Consider the following 16,128-nt stretch of genomic DNA (forward strand, 5'->3'; position numbering starts at 1 on the left):
GGGGCCTCGGGCCGCTGTGGTGGAGAGCCGGGGCTGACTGGGAAGGAGTGGGCGGGGAGGGGATGAGGCGATGTCAAATAATGACGTTTGAGAAATACACATCTTGGGGCACAGTCTCCGTGAGTGTGACCGTGAAACGCAGCACCTGGGATTTCTGTTCCCGCGGTAGGTGTGTGTGCCCCATCGATACGTCTGGCAGCCGCACACCTTCTGCGGACCTTGGGGCAGACATCAACATGCCTGAGGTGGTCGCACAGCTGCATTTCTCCAAATAGCACCTCTTGCTCCATCTGTGGATTTTGTCTGTGTAGAAAGAAAAAACCGGCCATTTGTCCCGGACGCTACCTGACAGCTGCAGTCAGGCTGCTGGCCGTATTGCGTTCCTGGGCAAACGGCCACTGTCCCAGTATCAGCGGTGTGGAGCAGGCGGCTGGTGCCCACTGCCAGTACCACCAGAATCGACCCTTATGATGTTGGGCTTCATAACTCATGGTTAGCAAACTAGTACTAAATGGTACTAAAGCCATTTTTCTGATAGACCATCAACCACTAGACCATCAACCGCTAGTAACTGAGATACATAATCCTTAGGTTGCTAGGATTCATTGCTTTTACAAATTACAGCGCATCAGTAATACATTTTTCAAAATTAAATGTCCAAGCAGAATTTTACAGATGCATGATTTTAAAACATTGTGTGCATAAAGGAAAGTTGCATAAAGTTGCAACTGTATTGCATGGTAAGCAGTTTTCTTGTTGACCACCTATCCTGGGTTGGCTGACCTGAGTAAGAAGCCCACTCTCCAGTCAGCAGACATTACTTTTTCAAGTAATGAAAAATTACTTGAAAAGGAAATTAACATAAGCGTAACATAATGGTTGGAGTATTTTTATCAATTTAAAATATAGGCTGCTAATTTAATATCTCTATCTTTCTTGGACTGTGTTATAATTTTTGAGGTGCTGTGATGCATATATTAATTTTGGTGTGCATATTACTTTAGACACTGAATATGCGTATGTTGTAATGAATCTATAATTATGCAGTATATTACGCTGACAAATGTACTGTATCCTGTCAGGCAATAGAGAAACAGCTGAAGATCTGTGGCTTTAAGAGGAATGTGGATGTCTTAATATTGTATCTGGCTGGACAGTAAGTAAAATCTGTTTCTCTAGCTTTTACTAAAAGCAGAGCACACAGTTAATGGTAACCTTTCATAGTGCTTTCTGTATTACATACTCTCTAAACATGATTTATATGTGAAATACCAGTAAATCGTATTTATACCTAGTCCATACATGTTGTCTATGGAGAAATGGTGAGGATATACTGACATACATAGCAGAGCTCTGTTCACAGTGAAGGAGTTAACTGCCTCAGTGCTAGATACACAATCCTTCTCTAGCAACCCAGAATTGCTCGAGGGTCTGTAAGTTCACAGGACTGTGCATGAACTACAGCCACAGGAAGCAGAGGAGTGAGGAGTAATGGGCTGATCTCTGCCTGTTCTAACTGGCTCCTGAGGCTGAGTGGAAAGAGTATCAAGATGACAAACACAGGACCTGCCCAGTCTAAGAACTGCCAAATTTCTGACCTCCCTGAAGAAATCTGTTACTGCAACAGTAAAACTCATTGGTAGCACCTTTGAAATTATCTGCATCTCTACTGTTAAGAACTGAAGGAGGGCAGGGCAGCATGAAGTGAGTACAAGCAAAAGAACACTTGTCTGGGGCTGGCAGTGCTGATCAGAGAACTGATCTCTGAGAGCTTTGTGAAACAGCAGAAGACGTAGGGCAGATGAGAAGAAACATTGCTACGTGAAGGAAGGCAAAGCTTTCATGAACCTGTGGGTGATCTAGGTTGATAGAGGTGTATGTTGTAGGATGAACATGCTGAGAGGCTGCCATAGAAAGGTAGATATGCGAAATATACTTCAAAGTTTTTGGAAAACATACTTTGGATTTTTGGCCAGGGCATAGTTCCAAGTGTTGCATACCTGTCTGCAGCCTCACAACTGCATCTAGTGTTTACACGCTTCATATCATGTATAAAAAACTATGTAGTTTAATAATTCAAGGACAAGGTTTTCAAGGTCTCTAGGTTCTATGAATGTAAAAACAAGAGGTGTTAAGGGATGTCAGTGTTATCTAGCCTGTTTTTAGTGGAAATCAGGTGGTCTTGAAAGTCTAAATGTGCCCACTGTTATCTTTAAATTCCTTACCACATCTCCTGATTTACACCAAGAAAGTATTTGAGACTTTGTGAAAAGAAACTGTAAAACATATAGTTACTGTTAAAATTTTAAAATATGTAGAAAATGTATGTTTTGAAATATGAAGAAAACATAAAATCTAAGGGAGAAGCTTACTGGCGTTGAAATATGTTTTGGTATGGAATAAAAAGAAATGCTCAGGTTGCAGATATAGAAGTGATCTGTCTTCCCATGAAACCATTTTGAGAAAGATGATGCAGACCGTTGTCTTTGATGGTTGGAGAGACGTGAATTCCTTTTATTCTGTACCAATTTGTATAAACCTTGAACCTCAGCCAATCTCTGTATCAGATCATGCCTCCTAACTGTTGGTTTGACATAATTTTCTGCTGACTGAAATAAGAAAATGACAAAACAACAGTTAAAGTCAATCAAGTAAGAGGGAATGAGTTTATCTTTTTAAACCACTACTATTAAAGGGACATGAAAAAAATGTGCTTTTGGACTCTGAAAGCTGTCATCCTAGGAAAACTGATTAACTTAGCAGTAGGTAGGAAAAGACTGCTGCAGGCCAAAAAGGATCAGTTTGTAAGAGACATGCAAAGTCTGAAAGGCATACAGAAAGGGACAGGCTCTTTTAAACATTAGAGGAATTAAGCTCTACCTTCGGCAAATTAAATGCCTTAATACCAGAAAAAAACTAACCCAACAACCTTAAACAACAAGCCAACAGATCAAGACTTGGAGATAGTTAAGATGAGGCTGCTACTAGAGAGGGAGCGAAGCCAATGAAAATGTAAAACTGTAAACTAAAGGATGGCAGTGACAAAAAGTATAAGGACATTTTAGTTTTGCTACCTGAAAAATAGTTTGGGAGTGTACAGGTAGAACTATAGAGAGGAATTAGATAGTGGCTCTGTAAGAGTTCTGTACGTCCTGTCAGCACTCGTCCACTTGTCTTTATTTGCAGTAATCTCTTTTCTGGTTACTTGTGGCAATGGACACATAAAGATGTATTTGCAGGGTTCATTTTTATGAGTTGAGGAAGCCAAACAGTTTAACAAAATAGCAGCATAAGGTAAGCTGATTTTCAGAAATACAGCAGAATAAAAGTGCAGCACTTCAACTTTGTAGGGTTTGCTCTTGACAGATCTTTTTTTTTTCAAATGCACGATCAGAAAAGGTGCCCGCTCCCCCTTTGTATCTGGAGAGTTTGTTGATAAAAAACCAAACCAACATGAGAAACTAGAGACTAGGCTTCACAGCTGGAAAACAGGCAGATCATTTTAGGCTGATGATGTGAGGTTCAGTTTTATCAACACTGATAGTTCTTTCTGAAATACTAGCCCTAGTCTTGCAACATGTTAAAATCCACAAGGAAAGTTTTATTAAGTTAATTAAAATTTATCATGTAAAGAGCACCTATAATTATTCTAGAGGAAATCAAGAACATTTATTTAAGGCAGTGAAAAATTAGGAGGAACAATTAGTGAAAATTACTCAGCAGCTCAGTAATATTCTCTGGCTAGTAGGTAATTTGTTATTTGTAGTACAGTAGCAAGCTCAAAGTGCTAGAAACACAGTTAAACAAAAAATCCTAGCAGCACATGGGAGATAGTTCCAGCCTCAGAGGATGTGCAGTTTGATTTAAAACAAGACTGTTCACAAATATGAATAAATACTAAATTTATATGAGGACAGGAGAGGAGAGAGGTGAAAAAAGGCGCAAAAGATTTCACAATATGCACTAATGTGAAAAATAATAAGAAATGTACATAGATGGGAAATTTTGCTTTTAGGCTTTTGTCCCCAGGATGTCAAAGTTTTCCTCTGTTCTGAGTAGTTTCTGCAAACTGCAAAGTACATGGGACTTGTACTCCCTGGGAAAACAAATGCTGTTGTGAGAAAAAAATACTGTATCACTTAGTTTGTTCCTATTTCTCTATCACCTGCTGCTTTGTTAATGCTTTCAGGTGTGTAGAATGCTTACACTGTCTCTGCCATCTTGTTCTTTGTGTCTTTCTCTGCTATTATTTCTACAGAAATGTGTTTTTTTAGTGCTTGTGTAATATTATTTCTAAAAAATTCATCCATTTATAAAGTGATTAAGTACCATTAATATTAACAATCTTTTACCTTTTTTTTTTTTCCAATTTCCACCAGAGGACTAAGCAGTATCCCAAGTCTGTCGCAGTTTCGTAGATTGAAGTATTTGTGGATTAGCAACAATAAGGTAGTAAAGTATTCCTTGTAGTTTTTCTAACATAAAGTAGTATATATTTGTCAAGCTAATGAATAATTTTTAATTTATCCCATTGCATATATTGTACCTTGCACTGCAGCCAAGATTAATAATAGTCAGGTCAAATACTAGAACTGAGCTTCTCCAAGCAAGTGGATAAGATATCATAGGGACTGAAGATAACTCTTTATTGGGAATATGCCCATACATACAATTGTACAATTGATTCTGTAAATCTGACTAAATGTTATGTTTGGAAATTTAGAACAAATATATGCTCTTTAGACCTGCTGATGAAGAAATAAATTAAAAACTAGGTGCTAGACTTATTCCAAGGATATATTTCAGGAGTGTTCTTAAATCAGCATAGAGTTTTTATGTGCTACAAGGATGTCCTCACAACAAAAACTATTTCAGATGTGAACAGAAGTAAAAAAATGTGAAGACAAGTAGTTTAATGAAATGTGCTAAATCTTAATATTGAACTATTACAATTTTAGTTAAAAATTAGGAAAGGCTGTGCTACATGTATTTGGTGTGTAATCAGTATTTCTAATGAAGGTTCAGCTGTCAAGAGAATCTGTCAACCAAGAGTCTTAAACAGAAATATAAGAAACTACCCACAGTTAAACAGTTTTCAAGAGGTCATGTTTATACTTCTGCAAAGTTAAATTTAGACTGACATGCAGCAGTTTTCCTAACTCTGATTTCAGATCCAAGATTTAACTTTCTTGGTGAGAAACCATTGCTTGACTGAACTCTATCTCAACCATAATGAACTGACAGATATATCAGGTACCAGTCTTCCCTTTTGAGGTTGTTGAGCAGAGGCCTATACTTTCTTTTCTGTGTATTGGCATTTGAATTTATTAAAGTGGATGACAGCAGGTAACTTCATTGTTGAAAGCTCCTATGTGTTCATAACAGTACATGGTAATTATTTTCTTAGAGATTTGATTGTTCCAGCACACTTGAGTGGCAATAAGGCGATATGTTTATCCTGGTCTAAGGGATGAAATGTCATGCACTTTAATGTTAGGCAATTGTAAAATATTTTTGATCTAACAAGGCCATATTTCATATTGAAAATGAACATGCAGAGTTCTTGTTACATGATGATTTATAGTCCTCCGGCTGACCAGACACTCTGTAAGCTGATAGAAGTATCTTTGGAGAGCCATTTCTGTTTATATGATAAAAAACTAATAGTGCTGACAGACTTTAAATGAAAATAAAAGGGTAATAAATTAATAAGGTGTCCTACTTCGAGAGTATTCACTAGGGTTCTGCAGTTTCTTCATGATATAGTTACATTTAAAATCAAAAGTATTTTGCAAAACTATTACAAAACTCTTTTATTTTAAAATTGCATCTGTCTTACACTACTATTTCAGTTTTGCTTGCTCTTGTAGATTAAAGTGGCTGTACCAGGATAGTGAACTTTTGAATGGACAGCCCAAAGCATAAGATATTTGCGTATATTTTAGACATTTTAAATGTTAATATTTTAATTTTCTCTGTCCCTATAAAGTATTGTGATGAGAAATATTGTTGATAAGTTTCTGTGAGACTTTAGGAAAAATGAATGTTCAAAAAAAAGAAACTTGTGGGCACAAGAGGCAATGCAGCAGATGACAAAATATGGGTAAACGGAAGGGCAAGTATCATTGGTAGAGAAATGTGCGTGAGAAATACTGTTTAGAATTTGGAAAATGAGATGTCTAAGCCTGATGTGATGTGAGTATGTGAACATGTAGTCTGGGTCAGCCACAACAATATTTTGTAATAACTTTTTAATACATTAATAATTATTTGAAACAGAACTATTTCCTAAGGAGTTCACTATTTACTGTTTATGAGGAAAAGGTAGTGTTAGATAAGGGTAGAAGGAAGTGAAGACAAATTAATCAAAGATGACTGGGATATAGGAGGAAGGAAGGGAGGATGAAGAGAGGATGCAGTTGATGGTTTGCTGAGGCGAGGGTGATGAGGACCAATGGAAGGAACTGCAATGAAAAAGGTTGGGCATATGTTCAAAGGATGTGACTAGAAAGATGAAAGGGTTATTGAAATCTCTGACAATTTTTTAGAAATAGGTGGATAACTAGAATATAAAATTAAGTGTGCAGCATAACAAAGCAATTATCTAATAGAGGCAGTCAGGTATGATGAGAATAATTAATTGCTTTTCATTTTATTTCAGGTGCTCTGAAACACTTACGTTCGTTACAGATTCTGTTGCTTCACAACAACCAGTTAAAAAAACTTGTTGAAACAGTGAAGGAATTGAAAGGAATGATAAGCTTGCAGACCCTAAGCAATACCTTATTTTTATTTTATTTTTTAGTGCTGCTTATCAGGATGTTTCATGTCTGTTTCTGTATCATTTGCCAGTGGCTTTTGAACCGAATTATTAATTTCAACCAAATTTGACAGAAGAAAGGAATCTCTAAGACACAAAAATTCCACAGAGAGTACCTCAACTAAGGAAAAACTGCCAAATGAGTTCAGAAGTTAACTCTGTTTGGCTGCTGGCTACCCAGTCTCCTGGATGGGTAGCTTGAAGCAGTCAAAAAAGTTTACTGCTACCTTTTTGTAAGGGAACATAGGAGTATAATGGGATTATCAGAGAGGTGAAGGAGTTGAGAAGCGGCTGTTATTGCTGTGAGAGTGTGAGTGATAGGTTATAGAACCCAAATTCCTGCCTCATTAATTCTGATGCTCATAGAACTTACTTTCTGCATCTTTTTGGCAGACTCTGTGGATTTCTAGAGTCTAAGAATAAATCTACTTTAGATATGAAGTATAACAATATCTTTAGGTAGCATACTTTTGATATACTGGCTGGAAATGAAAGTAGCACAGGCTGTGAAATTTCAAGGTAAGTTATACAAGACACTGTTGGCACCAAGTTACAATGTAAGAATTAGCCTCCAGGGAAAGCAGGATTATATGCTATTAACCTCTTGAAAGTGAAAGTGTAACTAGTCGTCTTCCCTGGTTCCTAAAAGAAAGTTGTCATAGGTCATTGCCGAACGCTGAGTACTTTGAGAAAACAGGAAACAAGTTTTGTGTCTTAGTAATGCAACTAATGGAGGTGAATGTCATCAAGCCATACCTCCTTATGCACTCAGAAAATTTAATGTATGATTGTGGGAAAGGAAAATGTGGCTTGAGAAGTACACTTGTAATTGAACTTGACACTGGGCCAAAATTAACAAGCAAATCAAGTGTTTAGGAAGACAACATGCCAGCCAAATTATTATAATTTTTTCATTATATGCAAGATTGAAAAAATAGTCCATTTAAGAATGAAGTTGTTGGAAGTGATTAGGAAAAGTCTGGACAGACATCCTGTGTATGAATGGTGCAGTCACTTGAATTTAATGTTATAGCCTTTCCAATTAATAAGGAGCTTCAACAAGCACAGGAAGTTTGTTGTACTTGTTGCAGCGATCTGTGGGAAATAAAGACAAATAGCAGATAGTTACGGTGCTGCTGAGTTATTATGAATGGCAGCCACAAAGAAATAGTGAAAATTGGGTGCATATTGGACTAGCCTCCACCATAGAAAAGCAAGTGTTTAGGAGAATTATCCAGCAATATGTAGAATGTACCAATCTACCCTGATAAAAAATTGTTCTTTAGTTCAAAGATAGGAAACAATAATCGGTCGAAGAAACGTCATAACCTTAATAACCTTAACTTTACAGTAATTTCTTTTTAACCTTTGCAGTCATGAACAAATTGTCAGTGTGTTTGTTTCAAAGAGATTTTGTATTAATGAGTTCTTAAATTAACAGGACTCTGCTGGTTGAGTACAGTGCATTATCACATTTGAAGTAATTGACAGCAGCAGTAAGTGAACAAAATCAATTTTCAAAGTCATATCCTATATGTCATATCATATTGCTATATAATTTATTTGCCTACTTGCAATATTCAGAAATGTGAAATGGGTACAGAGCTTGCACTGTGCAACTTTGAAAAGGCCTGTGCTCATAGTTCACCTTTATAAAATAAAAACTGTTTTGGAAATGGGAGGGTTCTCACTGTTGGGAGGTAGATCTTTTTTATTGCTGGACAATCCAATTTAAAAAATCACTTTCTAGCCTTCAACAGAACTTCTGGATGCATAATAACATTTCATTATGTTGTAGCTCTTGGCGACATTAGAACTATTAATATGGTGCAGTCTAATACACTGTTGTTGTTCACTTCAGAAGTAGCATCCAGCTGCCAAAATGTTGTGTTTCTCTTCCTTAAGGCTCTCTTGTGATTTTTAACCACTGCCCTGCACTGGATTTGTAGCATAAAACCATTCTTCATCCGGCATTTAGGGAAGACACTCAGCCTCTAAAGATTTACTGAGTGGGTTGCTCACAACCGCAGCCTTTTGGGAGATAGGGAGGGTTTCTTTATGGGCTCACCGTGTGCTCACATCTCCCTTTTGGAATCCAAGATTTTTGTTATGTACTCAGTAAATTGTCTTAACTGATTTATTGTCCACAGCTGATAACATCTCGCTGCTAGACCTCAGAAAACTCCTTTTGTTCATCAGTATGTTTCTACCACAGTAGTTCTTTTCTGCCCCATGTGGGTTAGGCACACTGTTTTCCTACACTGCAAATAGAGAAAACAGACAAAACTGTGGAGGAAGAAAGCATTATCCCTAATTTGTAGAAGTAAAACTGCATGACCTTGACAAGAAAGTAGATAGCAGAGCCAAGAATTGATCCCAGATGTTTTGTAAAATAGGACCATCTTGATTCATGCAATGGCTGGATTTACTGTAAGAATAAGCAGTAGAAAAATTCATGTACTCTGAAACAAACCTACAAATCATTGCTGATGAGGGAAGTGCTCCAAGTAGTGTTCAGATTCAGAAGTACTTAGTATTGACTCCAGGTTGTGCCTTGGGGAAATCTCTTGAATCTTCATTCCATTCCACTTCCAAATGTACCTGCTTTTAGAGACCTTTCTGAAATGTTTTTTCTCTCTGGAATGCTATCATATATTTTCTTGACTCGACAACAGACTTATCAGATACATACCTAATATATTTTCGTTCTGATTAACACTTTCTAGAAAAATTAGCTCTATACCACTTCGTTCCGTTAAAATGGAACTTTCTTTTGCTGCCACCTTGTGGTCTCTCTCTAAGTACAGGGATTTTAAAAAATGTGTTACAAATATTTCAAGTTCTCCTCTGAAGGAGAACTACATGAACAGGCGTTTTCTGTGTGGGAGATATGTAATGCCCATTCCAGCCTTACTGCACCCTCAAAATAACTGCTCAATTGCATCAACCACTGAACCTCCTTTGGCAGTCATTCTTACCCTGAAGAACATCAGATGACATCTTGTAGTTTACGAATCTGTGTGGAATATTTCCAGACTTGTTTTTTTCTTCTTGTATCTCTCACTTGCTTCTGTAATACCACCTTTCCCTCCCTAGCTGCTAAAGTTACATATAACAGGACTTTTTACCCTAGAGTGACTATTAGCCACAGCCTCTTCTCAAAAGGAGAAAAGCAGGCCACTGTAGACCTTGGTAGAAGTTGTCAAAATCATGAATTTAAGATTTTTTTGTCTCTGCTCTGATCTCAAGGTAGCAGCCTCCTCTTTTTACTGTCTCAGAAGAACAACATTTGTGTAAGGAGAAAAACAGCATTATGATGTTTTTCATTTAGGAAAAAACCCCCCACCCAACAAGACTTGTTTGTTTGTGTGTTGCAAAAACCAAACATACATCTGGAATCTGATCTGGGAATGAGCCAGTTTCTATTTTAATCCTCCTCAGATATCCCTCTCATGAAACAAACCACTCTGGCATGCCAGCTAGGCAAGTGTTCCACATCTGGCAGAGCAGCAACACAGCACTGGTACCTGTGTCTGTATTGCAGAGGTTTGGTTATGCAGGGAATGTGATCCTGAATGTGATTATTTCAGTCAAGTTGCAAATGGGTTTTTGGAGCTTAGTGCCTCAAGTCTTAACGAAAGTTAGTGGTACCCAGGTTCTCAGGATTTTAGGCCCTTTTAAACATTTTACTCCTTAAGTTTCTTGAGTTATTAAACCTCATCATCTGTCAAAATATCAGAAGACTGGGTATTTACATTTTATATAGTGTCTATGGGACAAAAACTTCCTATCAGCTATGATAAAGCTGTAGGTGTCCTAAAGCTCATCTGGTTTTAATAACTCTCTCCCCCTACAAATTTTGTCTTACCTTTAAGGTGTGACACCTAAAAAACTACTAATATTTTAAATAGGCTTCACCTAACAATGCATAAGAAAATAAAATACTTCATTGTTTTGTCTGTATATCATAATAAATAGAAAAAAAAAACTTCAAAGGTATGGAGTGCATGATGGCACCTTTACTCTGTTGTTTCCTGTGGTATTTTGCATACTCTGCAATAAGCCAATTCTTGCAGTCTGTGCTTAGTTGAGTAGTTTTGCATGTATAAAGAGACTGCTTTGTTTACTCAGCATAAGAACAATCTCAATTTGATAATATTTTGTATAAAATCTTTGGCTACTAGTGATCTTTATTTTTCCTGCCTTGCTTAGTTAGTTGTTTTTGGGGTTTGTGATGTCTGTTTTTTCTGTATATGTTTTGCAGACCTATTCCGTAACCCTCTGGCACAAGACCCAGACTACTGGCTTTACGTGATATACTTCCTTCCTTCAGTACAACTGCTTGACAGGAAGCGTAAGTATTGCTTTCCTCTTCTCACCAAGCATTGACAGTTGCTTTTGATTTTAATCAGTTTGGAAAAAGAGGTGAATTAATCTTGTGTGTTCTTTTACATGCATTTGTTGATATAGCAAAAGATCTAATGAACAGCTACTCATTTTTTGGCAAGATTTGTCAAGCAAATAGAGTTTGCTTGGCATAAACAGTTTACTTTGCCATATGCTTTTGATTTCTGTCTTTTTTTTTTAAAAAGGTGTATTTTTATCTTGTATTTTGGGCTATATATTTTTGTGTAAGACAGATAAAAGCCTGTGCTTAGAAATGTGTACCTACATTTGTGCATTCAAACACGTATAGTCGTATGGGTGAGCATGTTTATTTAGCTATGGATAACATCTTCAGCTATCTACATGTTTCTGTACAGTTTTAGTATGTATATGCATACTTTGTGATGAGGTACATGCTGACCAAGCTTTCAAATATAAGTCTTCATAAATCATCAAGAGATCTTTCACAGCTTCTCTACTATAAATTACACAAAGAACTCCACATTTGGAAAGCTATGTGGTTGGCAGTAAGACTGAAAATTAGTGAAGAGCACTGAGAAAGGTGTTGATTCCTACCCCAGCTCTACCTTGTAAGACAGTAACAAGGAGAAATAAAGTAATCTTGAAACCTGCTCCCGGTCTCTCAGAGACTCAGGATGCAGGACTTGAGCAGGACAGGCCCAGGACATCTGCAGGTGCTGGCAGACTCTGTAGCTCTGTCATGAAGGAAAGCTGTAGCATGGGCCACAGCCTGTGCAGGGGCTGATGAGGAGCTGCTGGATCTGACCACATGGCCTTTGGCTTTCCCATTCATCTTGCTCCAGTACCTCTCAGTCTCTTGACTATTTGGTCTTGTGTTACATCAGTGCTTAGCACGTCTCGCAGGCTGTTTTAGTAATGATCATTTTTGACTAGGGAGTGATGACTGAAGCTCAATGTGCTGGAAAATATGTGTTGCATTTACAGCTCTAGAAACACTTCCATAAAACTTCCTGGACCTAATCTCCTAAATGTACTATAATCAATCCTGGATTAAGACTTGAGGCATTAATTTGTATCGAGCCGTACCCTGGACTTTCTATTTAGTGAACGATTTCTCTAACATCACATAGCTTCTTCACCATCTGTAGAACATTACCACATAGTCTTGGCTGTCTCCTTTACGGAAGATGTGCTCATGCTTGTTACCTCCAGGCGTGACTACTGCAGTTCCTTCCTAATTGGTCCCCTAGACACCATTACTTAAAACACTTCCCTGAATTCAAAATGCTTCTGCCAGAGTTAGTTCCTTGTTCTAAATCCTTAGCTCACTTCTGTTTCATAGCAGAAGTTACTAGATTGCTATGCAGTTCATGTCGTCGAAGTTCAAATCCCCTATTTGACTTAGCAGTCTCAAACTTTTTGTTTAAAATTTAAAGTTAGTTTTGAATTAAAGTGCAAAAGAGGAAAATTTGAAGCTTTTCTTTTGATTGCAGTCCTACAGTTTTGTCTGTAATTGAGCAATGAGAATTGAACTGTCCTTGAACCTAGGACTTGTTTTTGCAATTCATAAAGAAACCTCCAAATCTTTACTGCCTTCTGCGATAGATCTTGTTTAAGCGGTATGGGAAGTCTTGCTTTCTACTTTCTTGGTTTAAAACTTCTGATCCTACTGCACTCAAAAGAAAAACCTATTTTACTGGACAGGGCTTCACCATAACATCTTACGAAGTTTTACTCCATGTTCCCATTCTGAGTTGTGAAATTATGCAGATTTACACCGCTATTTTTACGAAACTCTGCACAAAAAATGTGCATCGCCTTCTGCATGCAGATAGATAATACCAGGCTTTTTAGTTGGTAGAAAAACTAAAAATTTTGTATCCCTTTTAACAGCAGTTACACAAAGAGAAAGGGAATCAGCGGTTCATCTGTGTAACAATGAAAGGTTTTGTGTCATGCAGTCAATAGCTTTTGGTAAGAGAATAAATACACCCCTAGGAACTACAGTGGCATCTGGCAGAGGCACTCAACCAGCCAAAAGACCGATGATACGCTCAGGTATTTATAATAATGTACAGAAAAGCACACATTTTTAGGTGATTTGGATTAGAAAAAAGTTCTTTTCATTCATCTGATAAAAAGTTATCGGATTTAGTAATAAAATACAAATGCATTAGGAACTCAACCAAATTGCTTCATAAAGTAAACAGCAGTAGCAGCAACAGACGACAAATGAATCCTACTAAAAGCACTGTGACAAATGAGATCAGTCACTCCCTGTCGTTACAGAATTGTCTTTAAAGATAGCTGAACAAACAAAATTCAATCTTGTTCAATATGTGTCTTGTGAGTGTTTAGTTTTATTTAATTAAAAACATCTCCATACAATTCTAGGTTGAGTCTCAGACAGTGATCAGCATCATAGAGTTTTGTTGCCCTCTAGTGCTTTTATAAAATAATCTCTTGAATAAAGTATTTTCTTCTAAATAGTGTTTTAAATTTTACATGTGTGGCCTAGTTTTGTAAGCAGATTCCTTTTTTAAAAAAATCGTGCTTTCCAAGATGATAATATTTTAATGATTATTTAATAGCATATAAAGTAACTTCTAGAGTTAAAAATAATTTTTAGAGTTAAAATACAAGAACTACATAAACTTTAAAAAAACCCCAACTAACAGATACTTGTTTCCACAGTAATTTAGTAAAAGATGATCTTGAACATTTCAAATTATCTGCTAGTTTTCAGTTCACTTGAGCAAGTAATTTGGGAACAGGATGGTAATCCTTAGCTAATAAAAACGCTGTACAGCTATTAATGTCTTAATTTGAACTTTTTGTTATAGGTTGTGAATTTGGAAATAGCACAAATAAGTAAGTAATCTTCTGGATTTTTTTTTTCTTTTGCATCTCTGAAGCATTTACTTAATTTCCTCTTCTTGTGATTAGAAAATACCCTAACCAGAGGAAAAGATCCAGTAAAAATGAGCTTTCATCTGATCTTTGTATTTAACATAGTTGCAACTCTATGCTATTCTAATGAGACAACCTACCCGCTGCTGTCTGAAATTTAATATTAAAAGGTATTCCACATTTGGAAATGGATATATGAAAATGCTATTTATTTGTAAGATCAAATACTGATCACTAGAAAAAAACATGCTTTAAGTATTAGAACATCAGGATAGCTGTTCTGTATTATGGCCCAGAAAACTGTCTCCTGACTGGCTGTTCAAAACTACATACTCTCTGGAAAACATTATGACTTGTAGAATGAAACTTTTTTGGTCTGTACTGGATACTACTTGTATTCTCTTTGGTTTCAAAATCATAGAAATAAACTTAAAACTTATCTGTATTATATCTGTGTCCGGATTGAGGCAATGTAAAGGCTGCAGTTTAATGTGATGACATTTTTAGATGCTATCTTTGTGAAGGTAAATTTACAAACTTTAGATATCAGGCTTATTTTTACTTTCTAGTCTTATATGTGCAATGATTTGAAAAATTTATTAAAGGAAATAATAAAACCCTACATATAATGATATCTTTTAGCATTTTGATTTTATATAGCTGTTCACTTTGAGAATAGCTCTTTACAATCAAGCTAATTTATGTTTAGAAACTAATTCTTACCTGCTGTCAGTGGAGTTACTGCCCTCATTGATAGAATGGATGCACAGGGCTTTGAGCAGCCTGGCCTAGTGGCAGGGGTTGGACTGGATGATCTTTAAGGTCCCTTCCAACCTAAACCATTCTGTGATTCTGTCTTACGTAGGTGCTTGGCTTTGCAAGGTTCCTTTTCAGGTCAAAGTGTGTTATACTTGGTGGAACTACTCACATGGTTTATATTAGGTGTGTGTTGTACATCTTCATGAAATAAGGTCTCATAAGATCAAATTTTAATATTGGACCAAAGTTTAAAGGTTTTGGTCTAACAGGAAGTCTTATCAGTTCTGCATGGATGTAGTGAGTCTGCCACTTTTCTCTCCCAGACTGTAGCTGTGGCAGGATACTTGAACACCAAAATCTCAGTGTTCTGGATTCAGAGCTTGGAGAAAGAATATTTGTGTGGTGGCTAGTTTAAAAATCCCTGTTGAAATAAATGTGCATTTGCATTAATGGGTATCATATCACTATGAAATCATAACATTAGTTTTATGATTTCCATTGAATCAGAGCATTACAAATATACAACATATATCATTTTCGGGGGAAAAAAGCAGTGAAAATTTTAAAGTAAATTTATTTAAAATAATTTATGACATGATCTTTTGTTAGAGTCCTGTGATTCTGACCTTTTCTCATTTTGCTTTGCTTGGTTAAATTTGCAAAGCGAAGGAAGCCTTCCAAACATCTCAAATTTTCAAATCTTCGCTGTTAGTGTCCTTACAACTTCTAACCTCACCTTCTACACAGTAAATGGGTCTAGTAAATTAGCTCCCAAGTAGTCTGGAAACATTCAAGTAATGCACATTTCCTTTGTTTTTGCAGAGTACCATTTGAGAACCCTGAAGATGCCGTTTCACAACGGGCAATGAGAAGATCTCTGATGGAGTTTTCCTCTGCTGACGGGAGCAAAGTACCCGCCTGTCAAGAAAGACGGCTTGAAAACAAATTCAAGGAACACCATGAGAAGCTGACAGTTCACTTTAGATGAGTTCTTTCTTCCTTAAGAAAAAAAAATACTCCTTTCTAGTGTGAAGATAAGCCTCTTAAGTAAGTTAATATCTCCATAAAACAAATACACTGAAACATGCATCTGATTAAATGAACTTCAAGAAAGAAAAGTTAGTGTTACATCCTTTTATCATCAGATACACAATATGGAGGGTGAAGAAATTAAGAAAACAAATTATAGTGGCAATACTGCAATAAAAGTGCTTGGAATGCAATTCTTACCATACTTTTCTCAGCGAGATCTGGACAGGCTGGAGAGTTGG

General features: G+C 36.7%; 1 protein-coding gene across 1 annotated transcript; it reads left to right on the forward strand.

The window, feature by feature from the left end:
* Positions 1–80: 80 nt before the first annotated feature.
* Positions 81–15,845, forward strand: LRRC72 (leucine rich repeat containing 72). Its single transcript, XM_010188549.1, has 9 exons — positions 81–245; positions 312–492; positions 1,048–1,156; positions 4,380–4,449; positions 5,172–5,253; positions 6,662–6,775; positions 11,085–11,174; positions 14,032–14,059; positions 15,680–15,845. The coding sequence occupies exons 1-9, from the start codon at positions 81–83 to the stop codon at positions 15,843–15,845; spliced, it is 1,005 nt and encodes a 334-aa protein (XP_010186851.1).
* The last annotated feature ends 283 nt before the right edge of the window (positions 15,846–16,128 follow it).

This window comes from Mesitornis unicolor, unplaced genomic scaffold (genome assembly GCF_000695765.1).
Source record: "Mesitornis unicolor isolate BGI_N332 unplaced genomic scaffold, ASM69576v1 scaffold43957, whole genome shotgun sequence".
NCBI lineage: Eukaryota > Metazoa > Chordata > Aves > Mesitornithiformes > Mesitornithidae > Mesitornis > Mesitornis unicolor.